The sequence below is a fragment of the Megascapheus bottae genome, chromosome 15 (assembly GCF_031878675.1).
Source record: "Megascapheus bottae isolate mThoBot1 chromosome 15, mThoBot2.hap1, whole genome shotgun sequence".
In the NCBI taxonomy this organism is placed as follows: Eukaryota; Metazoa; Chordata; class Mammalia; order Rodentia; family Geomyidae; genus Megascapheus; species Megascapheus bottae.
In genome coordinates this window covers 58,949,907-58,969,564 of record NC_143523.1, presented here as the reverse complement: position 1 = coordinate 58,969,564, position 19,658 = coordinate 58,949,907, and the positions used below count along the sequence as shown (strand labels likewise).

General features: G+C 40.8%; 1 protein-coding gene across 4 annotated transcripts in view; it reads left to right on the top strand.

Annotated features, from left to right (window-relative positions):
* Nucleotides 1-19,658, top strand: part of LOC150054461 (WASH complex subunit 2A-like) — a 69,729-nt gene that overhangs the window by 47,461 nt on the left and 2,610 nt on the right. For 2 of the 4 annotated variants that reach the window (XM_090346798.1, XM_090346797.1), the window contains exons 21-30: nt 653-755; nt 1,911-2,066; nt 4,699-4,875; nt 9,589-9,717; nt 9,842-9,934; nt 10,650-10,769; nt 11,602-11,664; nt 12,026-12,238; nt 14,215-14,808; nt 15,700-15,877. In XM_090346798.1, coding sequence (XP_090202924.1) covers nt 653-755; nt 1,911-2,066; nt 4,699-4,875; nt 9,589-9,717; nt 9,842-9,934; nt 10,650-10,769; nt 11,602-11,664; nt 12,026-12,238; nt 14,215-14,808; nt 15,700-15,877 — 1,826 coding nt within the window. The remainder of the gene's footprint in view (nt 1-652; nt 756-1,910; nt 2,067-4,698; nt 4,876-9,588; nt 9,718-9,841; nt 9,935-10,649; nt 10,770-11,601; nt 11,665-12,025; nt 12,239-14,214; nt 14,809-15,699; nt 15,878-19,658) is intronic. The other 2 variants (XM_090346801.1, XM_090346800.1) reach the window with 1 other exon arrangement.

Here is a 19,658-nt window from a genome sequence, read left to right as displayed (position 1 = left end):
ATGAAATGTCCAGAATAATAAGTCCCTTAGAGACAGAAAGTCGATTGGTGGTGGCAGAGGTAGAGGTAGAGGGAATGATGAGTGACCTCTAATGGGTACAGTTTCTTTTTGAGGATGATATAAATATGAATTTAGAATTGTGGTGATAGTGTACAACTACGAGGCACACCACCAAGATGTGTAGATTTTTGTCCCAATAAAAAAGGAGGTAGAAAACATTCCTTAGGTTTGCATCCCAAGCTTGTCCTGACCTTTATCTCTCAGAAGCTGTCTTCCCGCTCATCATGCTAGAAGTAAACACATTCACTTCTCTGGTTCTTCCTGTTTAGTAGATAGTGAGTGAGGCTGTTGAGTGAAGGCCAGAAAGGTAGTATATTTTTCAGAGCCAAGAGCTGATGTGACTGTACTGGGCTCTTCTACGTGAGGGTGAGCAACAGAAGCTTCTTGACTAGCCGGAGACAAAGCCTATGCATCCAGAGGGTTTTTTGTTTTGTTTTATTTTGGTTTTTTTTGTTGTTGTTGTTGTTTTCCTATCAGGTATTAACTGTATAAGATCAACAGATAGGTTGGTTGCTATAAGTGTAAGCTAGAGAGAATATTTTGTTTTTAAATCATGTGTTCTCTGAATTTGACATTTTCCTTGTCCATACAGCCAAAAGAAGACGCAGAGAGCATCTCTGCTCTTTGAAGATGATGCTGACAGTGGAAGCTCTCTGTTTGGTTCTCCCCCTGCGTCAGCCCCTCCTGCAGCAGTGGTATTTATTATCATTAGACCCAGAAAGCTTCCTTGAGAATGTGTTTCACAAGTAGCAAAGCTGTCCTAAGTCAGCTCTGGAAATTTGGCCTTGCAGTCCCTCTGACCTGATGATATAAACTGTAAGGCATAGTGTGTGGTTGGGTTCATTTTGGTCACAGCTTGGAAATTTTAGCCAGCCATCCTTGGCTTTGTTGGTGTGAGAAGAACATGGTGGGGCAGAGCATCATGGAAGTCATCCTTGGCCTGCTGGTTTGGGCCTGTGGTGAGGCAGAGCATGTGGCAGAAATGAATCACCTCATGATAGACAAGAAACAAAGAGAGGGCCTGGGAATGTGGCTTAGTGGTAGAGTACTTGCCTAGCTTGCAGGAAGCCCTGGGTTGGATTCCTCAGTACCACATAAACAGGAAAAGCCAGAAGTGTTGCTGTGGCTCAAGTGGTAGAGTGCTAGCCTTGAGCAAAAGAAGTTCAGGGACAGTGCTCAGGCCTTGAGTTCAAGCCCCAAGACTGGCAAAAATAAATAAATAAATAAAAAAACAAGAAACAAAATGAGATGGAGTCAGGACAAATCCTCAAGGATGCATCCAGTGCCCTTCTTCCTCCACCTAGCAATCTGTGGGTCTTTATGATTGATATCTTACAGATAAAATGTACAAGAAGGGAGACAGAAATAAAAACTTGTGGGCCGGGAGTTTGGCCTAGTGGTAGAGTGCTTGCCTAGCATGCATGAAGACCCAGGTTTGATTCCTTGGTACCACATAAATAGAAAAAAGCTGGAAGTGGTGCTGAGACTCAAGTGGTAGAGCTCTAGCCTTGAGAAAGTCCAAGGACAGTGCTCAGGCCCTGAGCTCAAGCCCAGGACTGGCAAAAAAAAAAAAAGAAATAAAAACTTGTAATTGTTCAGTGGCAACAGTAAAGTCTGAAGTGGGGATAGTTACAGTGTGACAGACAAAAAATAAAGCGCATACTCGTAACAAACTGAAGTGCTGCAGCATCAGGTTTCAGCGATTTGTGTTGGGTTTGTGCCCTCTACAACACTGACCTCATGCCTAGGGGGACATGTTGAGGCTTCTTCTAGACATCACTGTTCTAGTCACATGTGTTTTTTGTTTGTTTGTTTGTTGTTGAGGTTGTTGTTCACTTTTCTCTTGATAGAAAAAAGAGGCCGCTGCTAAGAGGCCACCTCTGCTCTTCAGTGATGATGAAGAAAAGGAGGCACCATGTGATGTGACATCTGCCGATGTGAAGACTCAGGATGCCAGCATGACCTCTGAGTCAGGGAAGACTGATAGGGCCGATAAGGAAGAGAAGGTGGACTTCTTTTATCTCCTCTTGTGTTTTGTAACACACACACACACACACACACACACACACACACTTCGTTATTTTTCCACCACTGAAAATATACAGCTTTACCTATAGAAACATTTTGAACTCCGAGAAGTGTAGAGAAGATAGCCCGTGACTTGCCTTCCAGCTCCTGTGTAGGCGCAGGTGTACACACGAGCTTCCACTCTCCCTTGGGTCTCCTCTCATCCTCAGCTTCATACTAAAGTTGAATGTTAGGGTTGTTAATTTGTTTTTGTGTGCTGATACTGAGGCTTAAACTCAGGACCTCGGCACTGTCCCTTCACGTTTTTGCTCAAGGCTGGTGTTCTACTCTGTGAGCCACTCTTCCGTTTTGGCTTTTGGCTTTTTTTTTTTTTTATTTATCACAATAAATTTTTCTTGTTGTCACTTTTTTTTTTTTTTTTTGCCAGTCTTGGGCTTAAGCTCAGGGCCTGAGGACTGTCCTCAGATTTTTCTCAAGGCTACAACTTTACCACTTGAGCCTAAGCATCACTTCTAGCTTTTTCTAAGTATGTGGTACCAAGGAATGAAACCCAGGTCTTCATGCATGCTAGGCAAGCACTCTACCACTAGGCCAAACTCCCGGCCCCAAGGCTTTTGGCTTTTTGATAGTTAATTGATAATTAATTGGAGATAAGAGTCTCCAGACTTGCCTGCCTAGGCTGGCTTCAAACTGTGATCCTCAGGTCTCAGCTTCATGAGTAGCTAAGATAAGCATGAATTACTGGTGCCCTGCTAAGGTATCTATTTTAAGAATACTTTAGGGCCAGGAGCATGGCCTAGCATGGACAAAGCCCTGGGTTTTCAATTCCTCAGTGCCATATACACGGAAAAAGCCAGAAGTAGTGCTGTGGCTCAAGGGGAAAACCGCTAGCCTTGAGAAAGCCCAAGGACAGTGCCCAGGCCCTGAGTTCAGGCCCCAGGACCAGCAAAACAAAAATAATAATACTTTGCCACTCTTTTAACTTTAGTTGTTACCTGTGAATTTCAGAAGAGAATGAAATGTGTTTCTTCTATAACACTAGCTTTCCTTTCCTGAAAGTCATCTCTTCCCGGAGGCCAACAGCTAAATATATAACTATCCAAGGCTTGGGTCCAATATCAACAGCTGATCTGGTCTCTATGTATCTCATTTTCTCAGTCTGCTTGTACTCTACATGTTTAACTGCTATCCTTCAGTCTCTCTCCCAGAGCATGTGGAGAGAACATTTACTTTTCCCCTGGAGGCTTCTTGCAGTTACTGTGACTCAGGAGTTATTTGGACATGAGGAACTCTGTCGTAGCCTCTCCTACCTTAATTGCTCATTTTATTGGTTTTTCCTCAGTTGAGTCTAAGCTCCTTGAGGAGTAGAGCAGATTGTTTGCTCATTGATTTTTCATAGTTCTTAGCATATCACTGTACATACTGAATACCACTTTCTGTTACATTATGCATTTCTTCAAAGAAGCATGTTTTCCTACAGCTTAACCACTCTGAAATTTGGATGCACCTTCTAATCTTGGAAGTACTTATGATCAATACTGTCTTGCCTAATTTGTGATACTATTGAGTAAAAAAATGTTACATTTAAGATTATTTTAGAAATTGCTCTCATCATCATACAATGTAGACATAGAGTTTGAATATAATTTTGCTAATGAGGCTCCCCCTAGGACTTACATATTATTTAAGTACTAGAAAATACAATCTCCTCTCCCAGTGATTTGTCTCTATGACTTAGAAGTTTATTCTACCCAGGTACCAGCGAATCATGCCTATAATCATAGTTTTTTCTTTTTTTTTTTTTTTTTTTGCCAGTTCTGGGCCTTGAACTTGGGGCCTGGGCACTGTCCTTGGACTTTCTCAAGGCTAGATCTCTGCCACTTGAGCCTCAGCGCCACTTCCGGCTTTTTTTCTATGTATGTGGTACTGAGGAATCGAGCCCAAGTCTTCATGCTTGCTAGGCAAACACTACCACTAGGCCAAACTCCTGACCCCTAATCATTGCTTTCAAGAAAGCTGAAATCTGAGGATCATCATTTAAAGCCAGCCTGGGCAGGAAAGTGTAAGATTCTTATCTCTAACCGCCAAAATGCTGAAGTGGAGCTTATGATTCAAGTAGTAGAGTGCTAGCCTTGAGCAAGATAGTACAGAGACAAGCCCAGGCTCTGAGTTCAAGACCCATGATCGGCATTAAAAAAAAACAACAAAACCTTCTAGTTCATGCACAGCCTGTGTACATCAGGGTTATTACCTACATACTTTCTTGGTGGGAGGGAGGGGCCTGTGACCTTAGAATGATTGGAAAAATAGTGTTTGTGATTTTCTGTACAATATTCATCATCAGAACAAACAAGCATGAATTAACCTTAGGGGATGTAGACCTGGCTGAAGGGGTAGAGCATTTGCCTAAGCATGCACAAGGTCCTTGGTTCAGTCCTTACTACTGAGAAAGATTTAGTCTGTGTTTTGTCACATGGGAGCAGGTGTGATGAGCTGCAATGGCCTAAATTATAACAGTCTGGCAGTTCCTGGCTTGATGAGGGGCACGGGAAACCCGATGATAGGATTTTATTTCCAATTACATTTTTGTTCTTATTGTTTCCATTCCAGGAAGGACTTTTGTCCTCATCTCAGGAAGCAAACAGACATTCTGGTTTATTTTCTTCATCATCCCCATTGGACAAAGGAGCTAAGAGTAAAACCAAAACTGTCCTTAGCTTGTTTGATGAGGAGGAGGATAAAATGGAAGATGAAAACACCTGTGTGCCACAGAAAGAAGTAGGGAAGGTGAGCGTAATACAGTTCAAGTTACTTAAGTTGCTAGTGAAATCTTAGCCCTTGTCTGTTTATTTAAATGTCTGGAAATCCTAACCAGGAATTCTTCCCTGAAGGAGCATTGTTGTGTGGGGGATAGAATTTCACCTACCTCTGCTGGAATTGACAGACCAGTTGTCTCTGCAAACCTTTGCCCCTGGCTTTTCACAGGATATGAGCAGTAGGAAGTAGAAGTTGGGCCAGATCTATACAGTTAATCTATACATCTAGCATTCTGTTTTAGGAACACATGGATCTTTATATTTTATGCAATTTCTTTAGCCTATGCAAGCCACATGAATTCTTTTATACTCACTAAGGTCTGCCATTGGTAGTAGGAAGGTAGCTCTGGAAGAAAGGCAGCAGCCAGGATTATGTGCCACTACATATTTTTTGTGTGTGCCCCTACATTTTATGAGTGAAAATAATGGACATTATTCTCTTGGCATTATTGCTATCCTGATACTACAAATAGACAGTGACATCACAAGAAAAATACAAATCAGTGCTTTTTGTGATTGTAAATGTTAAAATTCTTAACAGAATACTGCTAAGGCCAAATATGTAATTATGAAAAGCAATTACACAGCAATTCAAGTGGCCTTTCTTCCTTGGTTACTCTGGCTCAACTTCCCACGTCACTTCTTAAAACAATTTCAACAGATATTACTGTTCAGTTTTCCTATTGAGTCATAGTGTCTGTGAACTGTATTCAATCTCTTAACCCGCTCCATTGGCCTTCCCATTCTTCCCCATCACCCTACACAACCTGTTTCACATTTCTGCCATTCATTTTTGTATTTGTGTTTGCTAGGATTGGGACTTGAACTCAGGGCCTCATGCTCTTGCTTAGCTTATTTTTCTCATAGCGGGCACTCTGTCACTTTCTCCTCTCACTCATTTTTTAGTGTATATTAATTGTACGAAAGGGATTTACACATTCATATATGATACTTTAATCACATTAACTCCCTCTATTGCTCTCTACTTCTATATCCTCCTCACTCCTTTACTAAACAGCTCTTCATGGGTTTCCTTATGTAACTTTTATGCAAAGACAAAACATAAATTGATATTATTCACCTCCAACATTCACTTACTCTCTCTTCCTCCCTAACATTCCCCCAAATAGTCTTTTAATATTTTTATTGTAATTAATAAAAGGGTTACATGATATTTGCCAGATAGAAGGTGCATTAATTCACATACATTGATACCCTTTCACATGTCTTGGTACCCATTATCCTCCCCCCCACTCCCCCCAACCGTCTTGATTTTCCCCCTTCCCTATCAAATTTCAAATAACCAAATACAAATAAATTCAATATACCAGATAACAAAGTGAGATACTGTAACAATATGAGATACCCAAGGGACAGCAAAGGAGATGAGAGGTAACATATTACATTAAGGACAACAATCATTCGTTATATGGCTTTTGTGTGAATATCCTAGAGGTCCTTTCAATTAGCTTCATACTATATGGCCTTATGTATCAAGATTTTGCTCTATTGCAGATCTCTGCTAGTAGAGCCCAAGGTTTCTACTGATTATGACAAATGAGGGAAACCATTGTGCCTAAGTTCCTTTGAGTCTGGCTTACTGCACTTAATATGATTTTTTCTAAGTCTTTCCATTTCCTAACAAATTCCCCCAAATAGTCTTACAATTAGTTACGTTCTATATATTTTATGGTATGTTATATATGTGTGTTTGTGTGTGTGTGTGTGTATGTATACATGCACATATATGCATACGTATATACACACATTTATAAACATACACACACTGTGTATATGTATTTTTTACATCCAGATTCTGTATATAAGAGAAAACACATGGCCATTTTGTTTTTCTGAACCTGGCTTACTTCGCTTAACATGATTTCCAGTTATAACATTTTCTTCAAATGATAGTTTCTTTCCTAGATATTTATACCACATTTTCTTTATTGATTCATCAGTTGTAGGGCCTCTTGTTTTCTACGTATTTCCATTTCCTTAAAAATGGGGTGATGTCATTCTTACTGATGACAGCATAAAATTCCATTGTGAATAAATACCACATCTTGTTGATCTAATCATCTACTGAGGGGCATCTGGATTGGTTCCATATCTTTGCTATGGTAAATAGTGCTGTAATGAACATCGTTGTGCTAGTGGCTTTAGTATGTCCTTGTTTCTGGACCATTAGGTAAATGCCAAGTAGTGGAATTGCTGAGTCATAGGGGATATCTATGTTTAGTCTTTTGAGGAACCGCCATACTGCTTTCCATAGTGGTTGAATGAGTTTACACTCCCAACAGTGTAGTAGTGATCTCTCCTGGCCGCATCCCCTCCAGCATCTGTTGTTATTGGATTTCTTGATCATGGCCATTCTAACTAGAGTGAGGCGGAATCTCAAAATTGTTTTGATTTGCATTTCTTTTATGGCTAGAGATGTGGAGCATTTCTTCATGTGTCTATTGGCCATTCTTATTTCCTCTTCAGAGAAGTCTCTCTTTAAGTCTTTGGCCCATCTTTTAATGGGATGGTTGTTTCTCTGAAGATTTGTTTCGGAGCGATTCAATTTTTTAGCTGTAGATATATTTTAGATATGAGGCCTTTGTTGTATGTTAGTGAAGATCTTCTCCACTCTGTGGGCTTTCTATTCAAGTTGCTAGCTGTGTCCTTTGCCTTACAGAAGCTTTAATGCAGTCCCATTTGTCCAAACTTTCTTTAATTTGTTGTGTTTCTGGGTCTTTATTAAGAAAGTTTTGACCTGTGCCAAGGAGGCTTAGTGTATCATCTGTTCCTTCTTGTAAAGGTTTTAGGGTGTCTGCTTTTACCTCAAGATCTTTGATCCGTTTGGAATTAATCCTGGTGCAAGGTGACATAGAAGGGTCCAACTTTAGCTTTCTGCAGGTACTTACCCAATTCTGCCAGCACCACTTGTTGAAGAGGCTGTCTTTCTTCCATTCTATTTTTTGGCTCCCTGATCAAAGATTAGGTGGCCACAGGTCTGTGGGTTGATTTCTGGGTCTTCAGTTCTATTCCATTGGTCTTCAGGCCTGTTCTTGTGCCAGTACCAAGCTGTTTTTAGTTACTGTAGCTCTGTAATAGAGTCTAAAGTTTGGTATTAAAATTCTTCCATTGCCGTTCTTTCTGCTAAGAATTGTTTTTGCTATACAGGGTCTTATATTATTCCATAGGACATTTTTGATTGCTTCTATTTCCTTAAAGAATAACATTAGATATTGCATTGAATTTGTAGATAGCCCTTGGTAAGATTGCCATTTTCACGATGTTAATTCTTCCAGTCCAGGAACATGGGAGGTTTTTTCATTTCTTCAGTTCTGTTTTAATTTCCTTTTTCAGGATTTTAAAGTTTTCATCATAAAGTTCCTTTACATTCTTAGTTAATTCCTAAGTACTTTATTTTCTTTGAAGCTATTATAAAAGGAGTTGCTTTCCTGATTGCTGCCTCACTCCTCTCATTGTTGGCATAACAGGAAGGCAAAGTTTCAAATCAGCTCAAGCAACTTTTTAAATTATGGGTGCTAGTGCCTCACATTTGTAATATTAGCTACTCAGGAGGCTGGGATCTAAGGGATCAAGGAGCAGTGTGCTGCCCTTGTGTACTGTGCTTAGGCCCTGAGTTTAAGATCCAGGACTGGCATGTGTATATGTATGATTCTACCCCAAATATTTCTCATTATGAAGCATTGAATTTTGTTTTGTTTTGTTTTGTTTTTGCCAGTCTCAAGGCTTAAACTCAGCGCCTGAGCTTTTTGTTTGAAGGCTAATTCTCTACCACTTGAGCCACATCTCTTATCCTAGCATTAGGTTGTTTAATTAGAGAGACTCATGGACTATCCAACCTGGGCTAGCTTTGAGCCTCAGTTCTCAGATCTTAGATTTCTGAGTAGCTAGGATTATAGGTGTCACCTACTGGCTCCCAGCTGGTTTTTCTTTTCTTGGTTTTTTTGTTGTTGTTGTTGTTGTTTTGTTTTTGGTTATGGGGCTTGAACTCTGGTCCTGGGCACTGTCCCTGAGCTCTTCATCTCAAGGCTACTGCCCTACCCCTGGGCCTGAACATTGTCCCTGAGCTCTTCAGCTCAGTGTTAACACCCTATCCTTTGAGCCTCACCTCCTGCTTTCTAGTGGATACTTGGAGATAAGTTTCACATTCTTTAGTGCTCACACTGGCTTCGAACAGTGATCCTCAGATCTCAGCCTCCTGAGTAGCTAGGATTACAGGTTATGAGCCAACACTTGGTTTTTCTTTTTAAAGTAAAAATCCAAACACTACTTTAAGGTTGAAAGACCATCTGCACTACTTTTGGTAGCTTTGTTATATTAACTTTGTTGTCTGAAATGTTTTCCCAGCTGATAGATATATAGGCCTTGGCCAGTAAGCAAAGCTGCAAAGGGATTCTATTTGCTTTGTGACTTGCTTGTATGTGCTGGTCCTAGGGATGGAACTCAGGGTCTAGATGTTGTTCCAGAGGTTTTTTTGGTCAACACTAGCACTCTACCACTTAAACCACAGCTCCATTTCTTCATTGAAGATAAGAGTCTCACAGCCTTTTCCTGCCCAGACTGTCTTTGAAACTTGATTTTCAGATTTCAGGAGTAAGCTTGTTGTAATTTTTGTGTAACAGCCTTAGATACCCTATTACATGTGGTCTTTTATCTTGTGTCCTAGGGTCCCACTCCTGATGCCCTCCCCAAAAGTACAGGTGTCTTCCAGGATGAAGAGCTCCTTTTTAGCCACAAGCTCCAAAAGGACAATGACCCTGATGTCGACCTATTTGCTGGCACCAAAAAAAACAAGGTCAGTTCCCAGGGGTTCCCACATTTTGGCCTTGACTAATGTGTTAGATAATGTCCTGATGGCTCACTAGCCCTCTATAGACCGTTTACTTCCGGGTGTTCAACCCGAGCATTGTCTGTTCTAGTTCTCCAAGCCAAATGTGGGGAGCCTGTTCGGTGATGGTGATGATGATGATGACGATGATGATCTTTTCAGCTCTGCCAAGACCCAGCCAATGGTATCAGACTTTTGTTCTGCATATGGTCACAATCAGGGACAGAAAACTCCAGATAACACACTATGAGTATGGAAGCTGATAGGAGTTTACAGGCTAGAAACCAGTTCCTATTGATCTTCATCCTGTGTTCTTTATGGACATGAAAGCATTCACTAACCTGTGTTTTCTGTTGTAAACTTGTTTTTTTAATATAATTGTATTATTATTAAAGTGTTGTACCGAGGGGTTACCATATCAAAAGTCAGGTACCGAGAACAGTTCTTTTTGGACAGTGTCATCCCTTCCTTCACATTTTTAGATGGTTTATTGAGTCACCATTGCTTGCATCTGTTTGCCTGTTAAGCACACAACTTTATGAAGTTCTATTTGCCCCCTCCTGTACTAATTTCTATATATACTATTTGCTATGTTATATATCACTATTTTCTTTTTATCACAGAAAGACCACCTGTGTATGTGACAGGTTTTTTTCTTTTCTTTTCTTTTCTTTCTGTGCTAATCACCAGGTCTTTGGCTTGCTTTGCAAACTCTCTACCACTGAGATACACTGCTCCTAGAAAGTTAGTGTCTTTAGAACACTGTTTCTGAAATGATACTTGCTAGTTCAGCACTCATTTGACAAGGTTTAAAATCCAGAAGCCAGGTTCCTTTTTATATGTGATTTCTGTTTAACATTTCTAAGATACAGGGTAGACTTTTGTGTTTTCCTTTGAAGGTACCAGAAAAAAAGAAAGTAGTGAAAAAAGACAAGCCTGTTTCCTCTTTCAAGAACCAGAAGCATCCTGAATCCACTCAAGGTAGCAAAGACGACATATGGAAATCTGACGCACCACAGGTTAGGAGTGATTTCTTTCAGGGTTTTGCCTCTCAGCACAAATCAGTTCCATTATGCAAACCTCAGGTTATCTAGCAGTCTCCTGATTAAGTAAGTAAATGGCACCTAGGTCTCCTTTCTTCCTATTACATACTTTCATTCTCACCTATCTCTCCCTACTCCTGTCTTGGGACTCTGTACTTAACTATTTTTGAATCCAGTTCTATTTGATTTCAAGATGGGGGTCAGAGTAAAGCATCTTCTTCAGTAGAGCCCCATTATTCCCTCTGGACTCTCTCAAGGGAGATTAAGAATCACATCTGATTTCTCCATTGCCTCTCAGTGTCACAATTTCCAAGGTAGCTGACTGGTGCTCCCTCATTGAACTCTGCCAGAACAGCTGGTTGTCCTAGGTGTTTCACTGAGATCTCCATGCTCTGAGCTGAGAAAACAATGAACTTTTTAGACTAGCATTTTACAACTTAACTTATCCCAAAAAGGTTCTTTGGAGTTTGGAACTTACGTTTCATACTCTAGGAGACTGTGCACCTTGACCTTTTGCCATGTTGGGTAACCTGAATGGTAATTTTGCCAGCTGCTCAGGCTTTTGTTCTGCTGACAAAAATGCAGCTCCATTCTACATCTCCATTCACTCCCTGTATGATCTGACAGCTCCCATTTCCCTGCTGTGGTGGGGACTTTGGTAGTGCCGGAAGTATGTTTGGACTAGGCCCCAGGTGTGGTTTCAGTGAAATGCAGAAAGGGACAGCCTTACTCCATCACAGTTAAAGGCATGCATATAACCTAAGACTGTTTCCCAAATAGATTTTTAACTAAATATAATTTCACACAGGATTCATCAGGTCTCGCTCCATTTAAAACCAAAGAGCCATCCACTCGGATCGGGAAAATACAAGTAATTATAAGATGTCTGCATCTTCATTGCCTGCCTTGTGGCATCTGTAAATCTTGTTTAGATGTGCACTTTTTTTCAGCTGCTACCAAGCATTTTCTTATCTGTTCTCCCTGTCCTCCCCGCCTACCACACTTACCTTGTTGCTTCTTGTACACTGTGTCTTCTAAAGTCCTTTCTTTGATCACCATGGTGGGCAAAGGTGTGTGTTCCTCTATTCTGATTCTAAGGCTAGATCAGGTGATTTCTGCCGCATTCCTTTTCTCTAATATTCTACCCTGTGTGCACTGGTTCTCCTCTGTTACAGAAAGGATAAGACTGCTGTATGTAAGAACAAATACTGAGTTTCATTTTTCTTCTTTAGGCAAATTTAGTGATTAACCCAGCGGCCTTGCTGCCTGCAGTGGCTCCTCAGATTTTGGGAACAAAGCCTGTTTCACCAGAATCGGCTTTTCCTTCATCTGAACCTGGAAGTAGCCGCGGCTTGGAATCCATCCCCACTCTTCCTAGGAGCGGGGAGGCTGGTGTGAGCTTTGACATTCCAGCTCAGGCAGACACCTTACACAGTGCAAACAAGGTGATGAAACGATCTTTGCTTCTTCCTTTGACCAGAATTTGAATGCTCTTTCTAGCCCATAAGTTACAGACACAGTTATCACCTCAGCTTCTGTTTAAAGGTGGCATCTCTTTCCTTTGGCCTACCGTTCCTCCTGCTTCACTCCAACTCACTAATTCCACTTCTGGAAGTCCCTCATTTCACTGGTTGTCTCCCCACTCTGGGACCCTCACTCCCCAAAGAAGAAAATCCTAGCTCCTGGTTTGGCATGAACCCCCCTTAACAGTTGGTGCCAAGCTATGCTTCCAACTTTTCCAAGTAATCACCCCATGTTTGCAGCCTGAACTGCAGTTGAACCTGTTCCCCAATATCGAAACACACGTGCTCCTACCTGCTGCTGCCCTCTAGCCATGTATCAGCCTCACTGGGAACTGCTATGCCCAGCCTACAGTTCCACTTCTGTGCCTCCAGCCCTTTGTCCCCAAGTCCAGGGCTCCCTCTGAGGTTCCATATCACTCCTTCCCCAGCTAGGAAAGTGGTCATGCTTTCACTAGGATATCCTCAGTGGACTCTGAACTCTCAAAGTTTTCCTTCCATTTTAACAGGTTTCCTTTTCGAAATACTCTTAGCTGATCTGCATGTAAGCAGTGGGACATAACACTAGCAAGCACATTTATTTCAATTGTTTCTAGACCTATTTTCCCAAAAGCAAAACATTCTTTTCTTGTTGCTACTTTTATTAACTTTTAAAAAATTTAAATTGGGTACTTCCTAAAATTACTTGCACAGTGTCTTTGAAGTAGGCAGATGTTATAACGTACTTTGCCTAAGGTTGATTATACCTTTTCAAAACTGAACTTGGTAGTGTACTTTGGAAAATAACAGCTATCTTGAATCATAGCTATTCTGAGACTCATGTTTTGATGTTACATTATGGTTTATATTTCCTCCATGTAATATTTACTGTTTGAATTCAAATGTTTCACAGATTCCTTGTCTTTATACTCTCAGTTGTCCCTTCTCCTGCTGCTGGAGCCTGATTTTTTAATTGCAATGCTTATTAACTTCAGGAAAATAGTTTCATAGATTCCTTGTCTCTATACTCTCAATTTTCCCCTGTCCTACTGCTGGAGCATGATTTTAAACTAGTCCCCTATGTTTATGTCCAAATTCTGATTCATTCTTTTGAAAGGTACCCAGGTTTCAATGAAAGGTAAAGGAGGTATCAAAGAGGTTGGTGGGTCCCAGAGTGCTAACATACCTACTTTCTGAGATTCCTACAATATTGAATCTTATTTTCTTTTCCTTTCCTTTTTTTTTTTTTCCAGTACTGGGGCTTGAACTCAGTCCCTGAGCTTTTGCTCAAGGCTAGCACTCTACCACTTGAGCCACAGCACCACTTCTGGCTTTTTCTTTTCTCTTCTTTTTTTAAAATTAAATTTAATTATTTTGTCTGTCGAGGGGCTTGGACTTTGGGCCTGGGCGCTGTCCCTGAGCTCTTCAGCTCAAGGCTACCACCCTACCCCTTGAACCACAGTGCCACTTCTGATTTTCTGGTGCTTAATTGGAGATAAAAGTCTCGCATTCTTTAGTGCCCAGGCAGGCTTTGAACCATAATCCTCAGATCTCAGCCTCCTGGGTAGCTAGGATTACAGGTGTGAGCCATTGTACCCAGCATTTCCAGCTTTTTCTATTTATGTGGTACAGGGGAATTGAACCCAGGGCTTCATGCATGCTAGGCAAGCGCTCTGCCACAAAGCCACATTCCCAGCCCATGAATCTTTTTGTGTGAAACTATACTCAAAAAAGGAAAAAAAACGGAGAACATTAAAGCTATAAGCTCTTTCTTTGGAAATCTTTAAGAACCTCTTATTTCTTCGATAATACCTGATGGAAGTAGGCCATATAACCCTGCAGTATTTTGAGCCAATAGTTCTTTGCTACTTTCCTCTTAGGTTTTTATTGCCAGGTCAATATGCTCTTTTTTGCCCTTATAGAACCGTGTCAAAGTGAAAGGGAAGCGCAGGCCACAGACCCGTGCGGCCAGGAGACTCGCTGCCCAGGATTCTAGTGAGTCTGAGGACATTACTCTCCCCAGAGGACCCATTGCGGTAGTGGCAGATAGAGCCATTTTGCCAAATGGTCATCAGTCCCAGCCTCAAGCAGCCAGTGGAAAAGTCAGCTCTGAGTTGGCTGTGAGTGCTGCTCTACCACCTGCCATGGACAACAGCCCCTTTGTGATGTCTCCGCATCAGTCCAGAGGCGAGGTTGATCTATTTGATTCTGAGGACATCTTTGCCAAGAGCACTGGACCTCAGTCCATGGAGAGAACAAAAGCCAGGGGCAAAGCAGCAGATTCCCTGCCCCCCTCAAGAGGAGAAAGTAAGGAAAGCACACTGTTTCCTGCTCTCGGTGACTCCAATGAGGATGGTGATCTCTTTCAGTCTGTAAAACCAAGACCAGTAAAGAAAACCAACCCCTTTCCTCTCATGGAAGATGAAGATGATCTCTTTACAGAGCAGAAAGGCATAAAGAATCAGTCCAAATCCAGCAGTCAGCCAGATGTCACAAAAACACAAGACATTTTTGAGGTAACAAAATACTTCCTAGCTTTTTCTGTTAAGGAAAATGGTTGCTGGGCTCATTTGAGCCATAGATTATGTTAAGCACTTTTTGTACATACCTGGTGTTTGTTTGCTCAATAATTACGATTAGAATCTCCTACTACTAACTGACATTGACTCTGAAGTGGTTTTTGTTGTTTCACATTGGGTAATTATTGTCATATGGGATCCTTGATATGTCTTTTAAAAAATAATTTTTTTTCAAGATACTGAAAATGGAATCCAGAACTTCACATATGCTGGGAAAGTTTTAAGTTATAAGACACACCCCCAGCCCTGGGTATTGATTTTTTATAGACTGTTATTTGTTATCTTCCTCACATGCCACTGTGACCTAGATAAAAGTCCACCAGAGTAGCTTGAATGTTCGGTCTGATTCTGAGTAAATTTCTCCTGGGTGCAACTGCTAGTTTAGCAAAAGAGCAGACAGTAAGATCTTCAGTGGCTCTTTCTCTCTAGATGTTTATTGGGCACCAGGGTTCCACAGAACAAGTACAGGAAGAAAACCAAAGAGAAACCAGGAAAACCGATAATTAAAATGCTTTCTAACAGGACTAATTGCCATTTAGAAAACTATCTGGGTGAAGTTACTGGGCAAGGGTGGGATGCTGTCCTTCAGGTAGGACAGGTAGAGAAGGCCTTAGCAGAGTTGGCATTTGAATTGGGACTAGAAGAACAAGAAGGAACAGCTGTGCAGAGATCTAGAGTAGTGTCCACCACACAGAGGGATAGCTCTGTCCATGACTGTCGTGGCAGCGTGGATTTCCACACTTTATTTAGTGGAAAAAAAAAAAGAACAAAAAATAGACTTAAAATGACTTTCCTTTTTTTAAAAAAATATTTATTTTGCTTTAAAAGGATGATATATTTGCCACTGAAGCAATTATACCCTCTCAAAAAAAGAGAGAGAAGGAAAGAACATTGGAATCCAACTTATTTGATGATAATATTGACATCTTTGCTGACCTAACTGTAAAACCAAAAGAAAAGTCCAAAAAGAAAATGGAAACTAAGTCTATATTTGATGACGATATGGGTAAGTTGTTACCTCTGTTATCCCCTGCCTGTGTCTCTTTCCTGGGTACTGATTCCCCAGTAGATTTTCTTAGGTTTGTTCCTGATCTTAGGCCTAAGGATGGATAATAATGTACATCTAAGAAGATGAAGGCCAAGTGCTGGTGGCTTATGCCTGTAGTCTTAGCTACTCAGAAGGCTGAGTTTTGAGTTTCATGGCTTGAACACAGCCCAAGTAGGAAAGTCCATGAGACTCTTACCTCCAATAAACTACTCAAAAAAAGTTGGATGTGGAGCTTGTAGCTCAAGTAGTAGAGTGCTAGCCTTGAGCAAAAGAAGCTCAGGGACAACACCCAGGTCCTGTGTTCAAGCCCCCAGTACAGGCATATATACACACAAAAAGAATATGAAGGACCTGGAGTTTGGCGTAGTGGTAGAGTGCTAGCCTAGCATGCATGAAGACCTGGATTCAATTCCTCGGTACCACATACATAGAAAAAGCCAGAATTGGTGCTGTGGCTCAAGTGGCAGAGTGCTAGCCTTGAGGAAAAAGCCCAAGGACAGTGCTTAGGCCCTGAGTTCAAACCCCAGGACTGGCAAAAAAAAAAAGGGGGGGGGAGTTATTCTCACATCACCAATTGGTCTTAGAATAGGAACTTATCAGATCCCTCCTAAATGAATAAAATATTTGAAAAAAAAAAAAAGAAGAAGAAGAAGCTAGAATGTGACCTTTAAGGCCTTTAAGTAAATAGGGAACTTGTTTCTGTTGTTGTTTTTAATTAGTCGTGGGGATTGAACTCAGGGCCTGAGCACTGTCCCTGAGCTTTTTCTTTTTTCTCTCAAAGCTAGTGATTGTTCTACCACTTTGAGACACAATGCCACTTCCAGTTTTCTGGTAGTTAACTGGAGATAAGAGTCTCAAGGGCTTTCCTGTCTAGATTGGCTTCAAATTGCAATGCTGGGAGTTTGACCTCATAGTAGAATGCATGTCTAACATGCACGAAGACCCAGGTTTGATTCCTCGGTACCACATACATAGAAAAAAGCCTAAAGTGGTAAAACTCTAGCTTTGAGAAAGTCTAGGGACAGTGCTCAGGCCCTGAGCTCAAGCCCAGGACTGGCAAAAATATAAATAGATGAAGTTAAAAAAAAGTGCAACCCTCCTGAGTTGCAAGGATTACAGACATGAGCCATTGGTACCTGGCTAGTAAATAAAACTCTTATGCCCTCCTACCATCCACTAACAAACACCATGATGTTAAGAGAAGAACCAACAGAAACTGCCTCTATGCTAACCCAGGTTGACCTGGCCACCAGAGTTACTCGAGTTGGAATGAACTCTGATGACATGTATTGCTGTATACTCAAGTCCTTTCCAGTTTATTTACATAGACTAGCAATTTCACCTGTGAAACACAAGTAGTTCACTATAGTGGTTGTATACACCTGGAGGCATCTGTTATTAAGCTTGTTTTTTGAGTGGGTATTTGGTACAACAAAGATAAATTTGTTTCACTCACTTCAGTGATCTACTGTCAACATTATGAATCTTATACTTAGTGAAATATCAGATGAAAATAATTGAATGATTTTTTTTATATTAAGAGGGGTGGAAAAAGAACACATAAATCTGTTAATAGAGCATTGTGATCTATAAAGATGGAATGCTTCATGAAGACCTAAAGAAATAATAGAAATTTTAGAACAGTGTAATCTTAGAGGTTTTATTTATATAGTTCAGACATTTCCATAGTTCTTAATTTTTGTGATAACATATAAACATGATATCCTGGAATATGCACTTTGATGCCAACACAACAGTAAAATTCAAATATATTCATATCAACTTAAGGATTAAAATATGCAGAAAAAAGAATTGGAGCTGCAGAGGGAGGACAGCACTTCTATAGGGGCAGTGTAGCATAGCAGTGCTATTCACTTGGTTTCTCCAGTTTTTGTTTGAAGACATGCTACTACTTCTGTTTTGCTGCAAGGCAAGTAGCTATATATGTAGACTAGATCCTATATTAATAGCCCTGTGCTGAGGCCAAAAGCAGGCTTCTTGCTCTCTCCTCTCCCAGGTCTGCATCTGGGAGATGGCTGGTGCAGCAGAGCCACACTGGGTCTGTCCACTCAGCAAACCTGTGCTCTTTTCTTATGTCCTACAACATGAAGTGCAAAAGAGACTTTTTTCAGTAATAGTGTTTGAACTCAAGGTTGTACACTTCCTAAGCAAGTGTTCCACCATGTGGTCTTCTATGCCAGCCCTATTTTATGTGGGTTATTTTTGAGGTCAAGTTTTGCTTTTTGCCCCAGGTGGTCTTGACCATGCTTCTTTTTGTACTTCCCTTTGCTTCTGGGATGGCAAGTGTGCACTATTGTGCTTCCATCAGAGCTTGAGATTACATAACATTCACTATGTCCAGCAAGTAGCGATGATGGAGCTTTAAGGATTTTTTTTTGGGGGGGGGGGGTTGTGGGGCTTGACCTCTGGGCCTGAGTGCTGTCCCTGAACTCTTCAGCTCAAGGCTAGCACTCTACCAGTTTGAGTCACAGTGCCACTTCTAATTTTCTGGTGGTTATTTGGAGATAAGTCTCGTGGATTTTCATGCCTGGGATGGCTTTGAACCATGATCTTCAGATCTGAGCCTCCTGAGCAGCTAGATTAAGTATGAGCCACCATTGCCTGGTGAGTTTTAAGAATTTTTATGTTTGGGCTGGCTTCCACATGCAGTTCCCTACTCTCTACTCCACCCAGCTGAGACTTCACTTTACTTTTTGGAAAGGATCTTGCTATAGCCAAGATTACTTGGGAGCTTCAGTCTCCCAAATATTACAATTACATGTGCACATGGCTTGAATTTTTAGTCACCCAAAAATGTAATATGTGCTAATGGTAATAGAATCATCCAACTCAGAAAATGTAGAAAAGTGAAAAGAAAAAAAGGCTTTAAATGTACCTGAATTGTTTGGTGTGACTCCTTTCAGACAGCGATGCTCATGTACATTTATATGCCTAAATACCTTAAAACTAAGAGTAATAAACTAGAAAGCCTACAGAGTGGGAGAAGATCTTCACTAACATACAACAGACAAAGGCCTCATATCTAAAATACTATCAACAGCTCAAAAAATTGAATCACTCCAAAACTAATCTCCAAAGAAACAACCATCCCATTAGAAGATGGGCCAAAGACTTAAAGAGAGTCTTCTCTGAAGAAGAAATAAGAATGGCCTATAGATACATGAAGAAATGCTCCACATCTCTAGCCATAAAAGAAATGCAAATCAAAACAATTCTAAGATTCCATCTCACTCCAGTTAGAATGGCCATGATCAAGAAATCTAATAATAACAGATGCTGGAGGGGATGCGGCCAGGAGAGATCACTACTACACTGTTGGTTGGAGTGTAAATTCATTCAACCACTATGGAAAGCAGTGTGGCGGTTCCTCAAAAGACTAAACATAGATCTCCCCTATGACCCAGCAATTCCACTACTTGGCATTTACCCAGTGGTCCAGAAACAAGGACATACTAAAGCCACTAGCACAACGATGTTCATTGCAGCACTATTTACCATAGCAAAGATATGGAACCAACCCAAATGCCTCTCAGTTGATGAGTGGATTGACAAGACATGGTATTTATACACAATGGAATTCTGTGCTGCTGTCAGAAAGAATGACATCACCCCATTTATAAGGAAATGGAAAGTCTTAGAAAAAATATTAAGTAAGCCAGATTCAAAGGAACATAGGCTCAATGGTTTCTCTCATTTGTCATAATCAGTAGAAACCTTT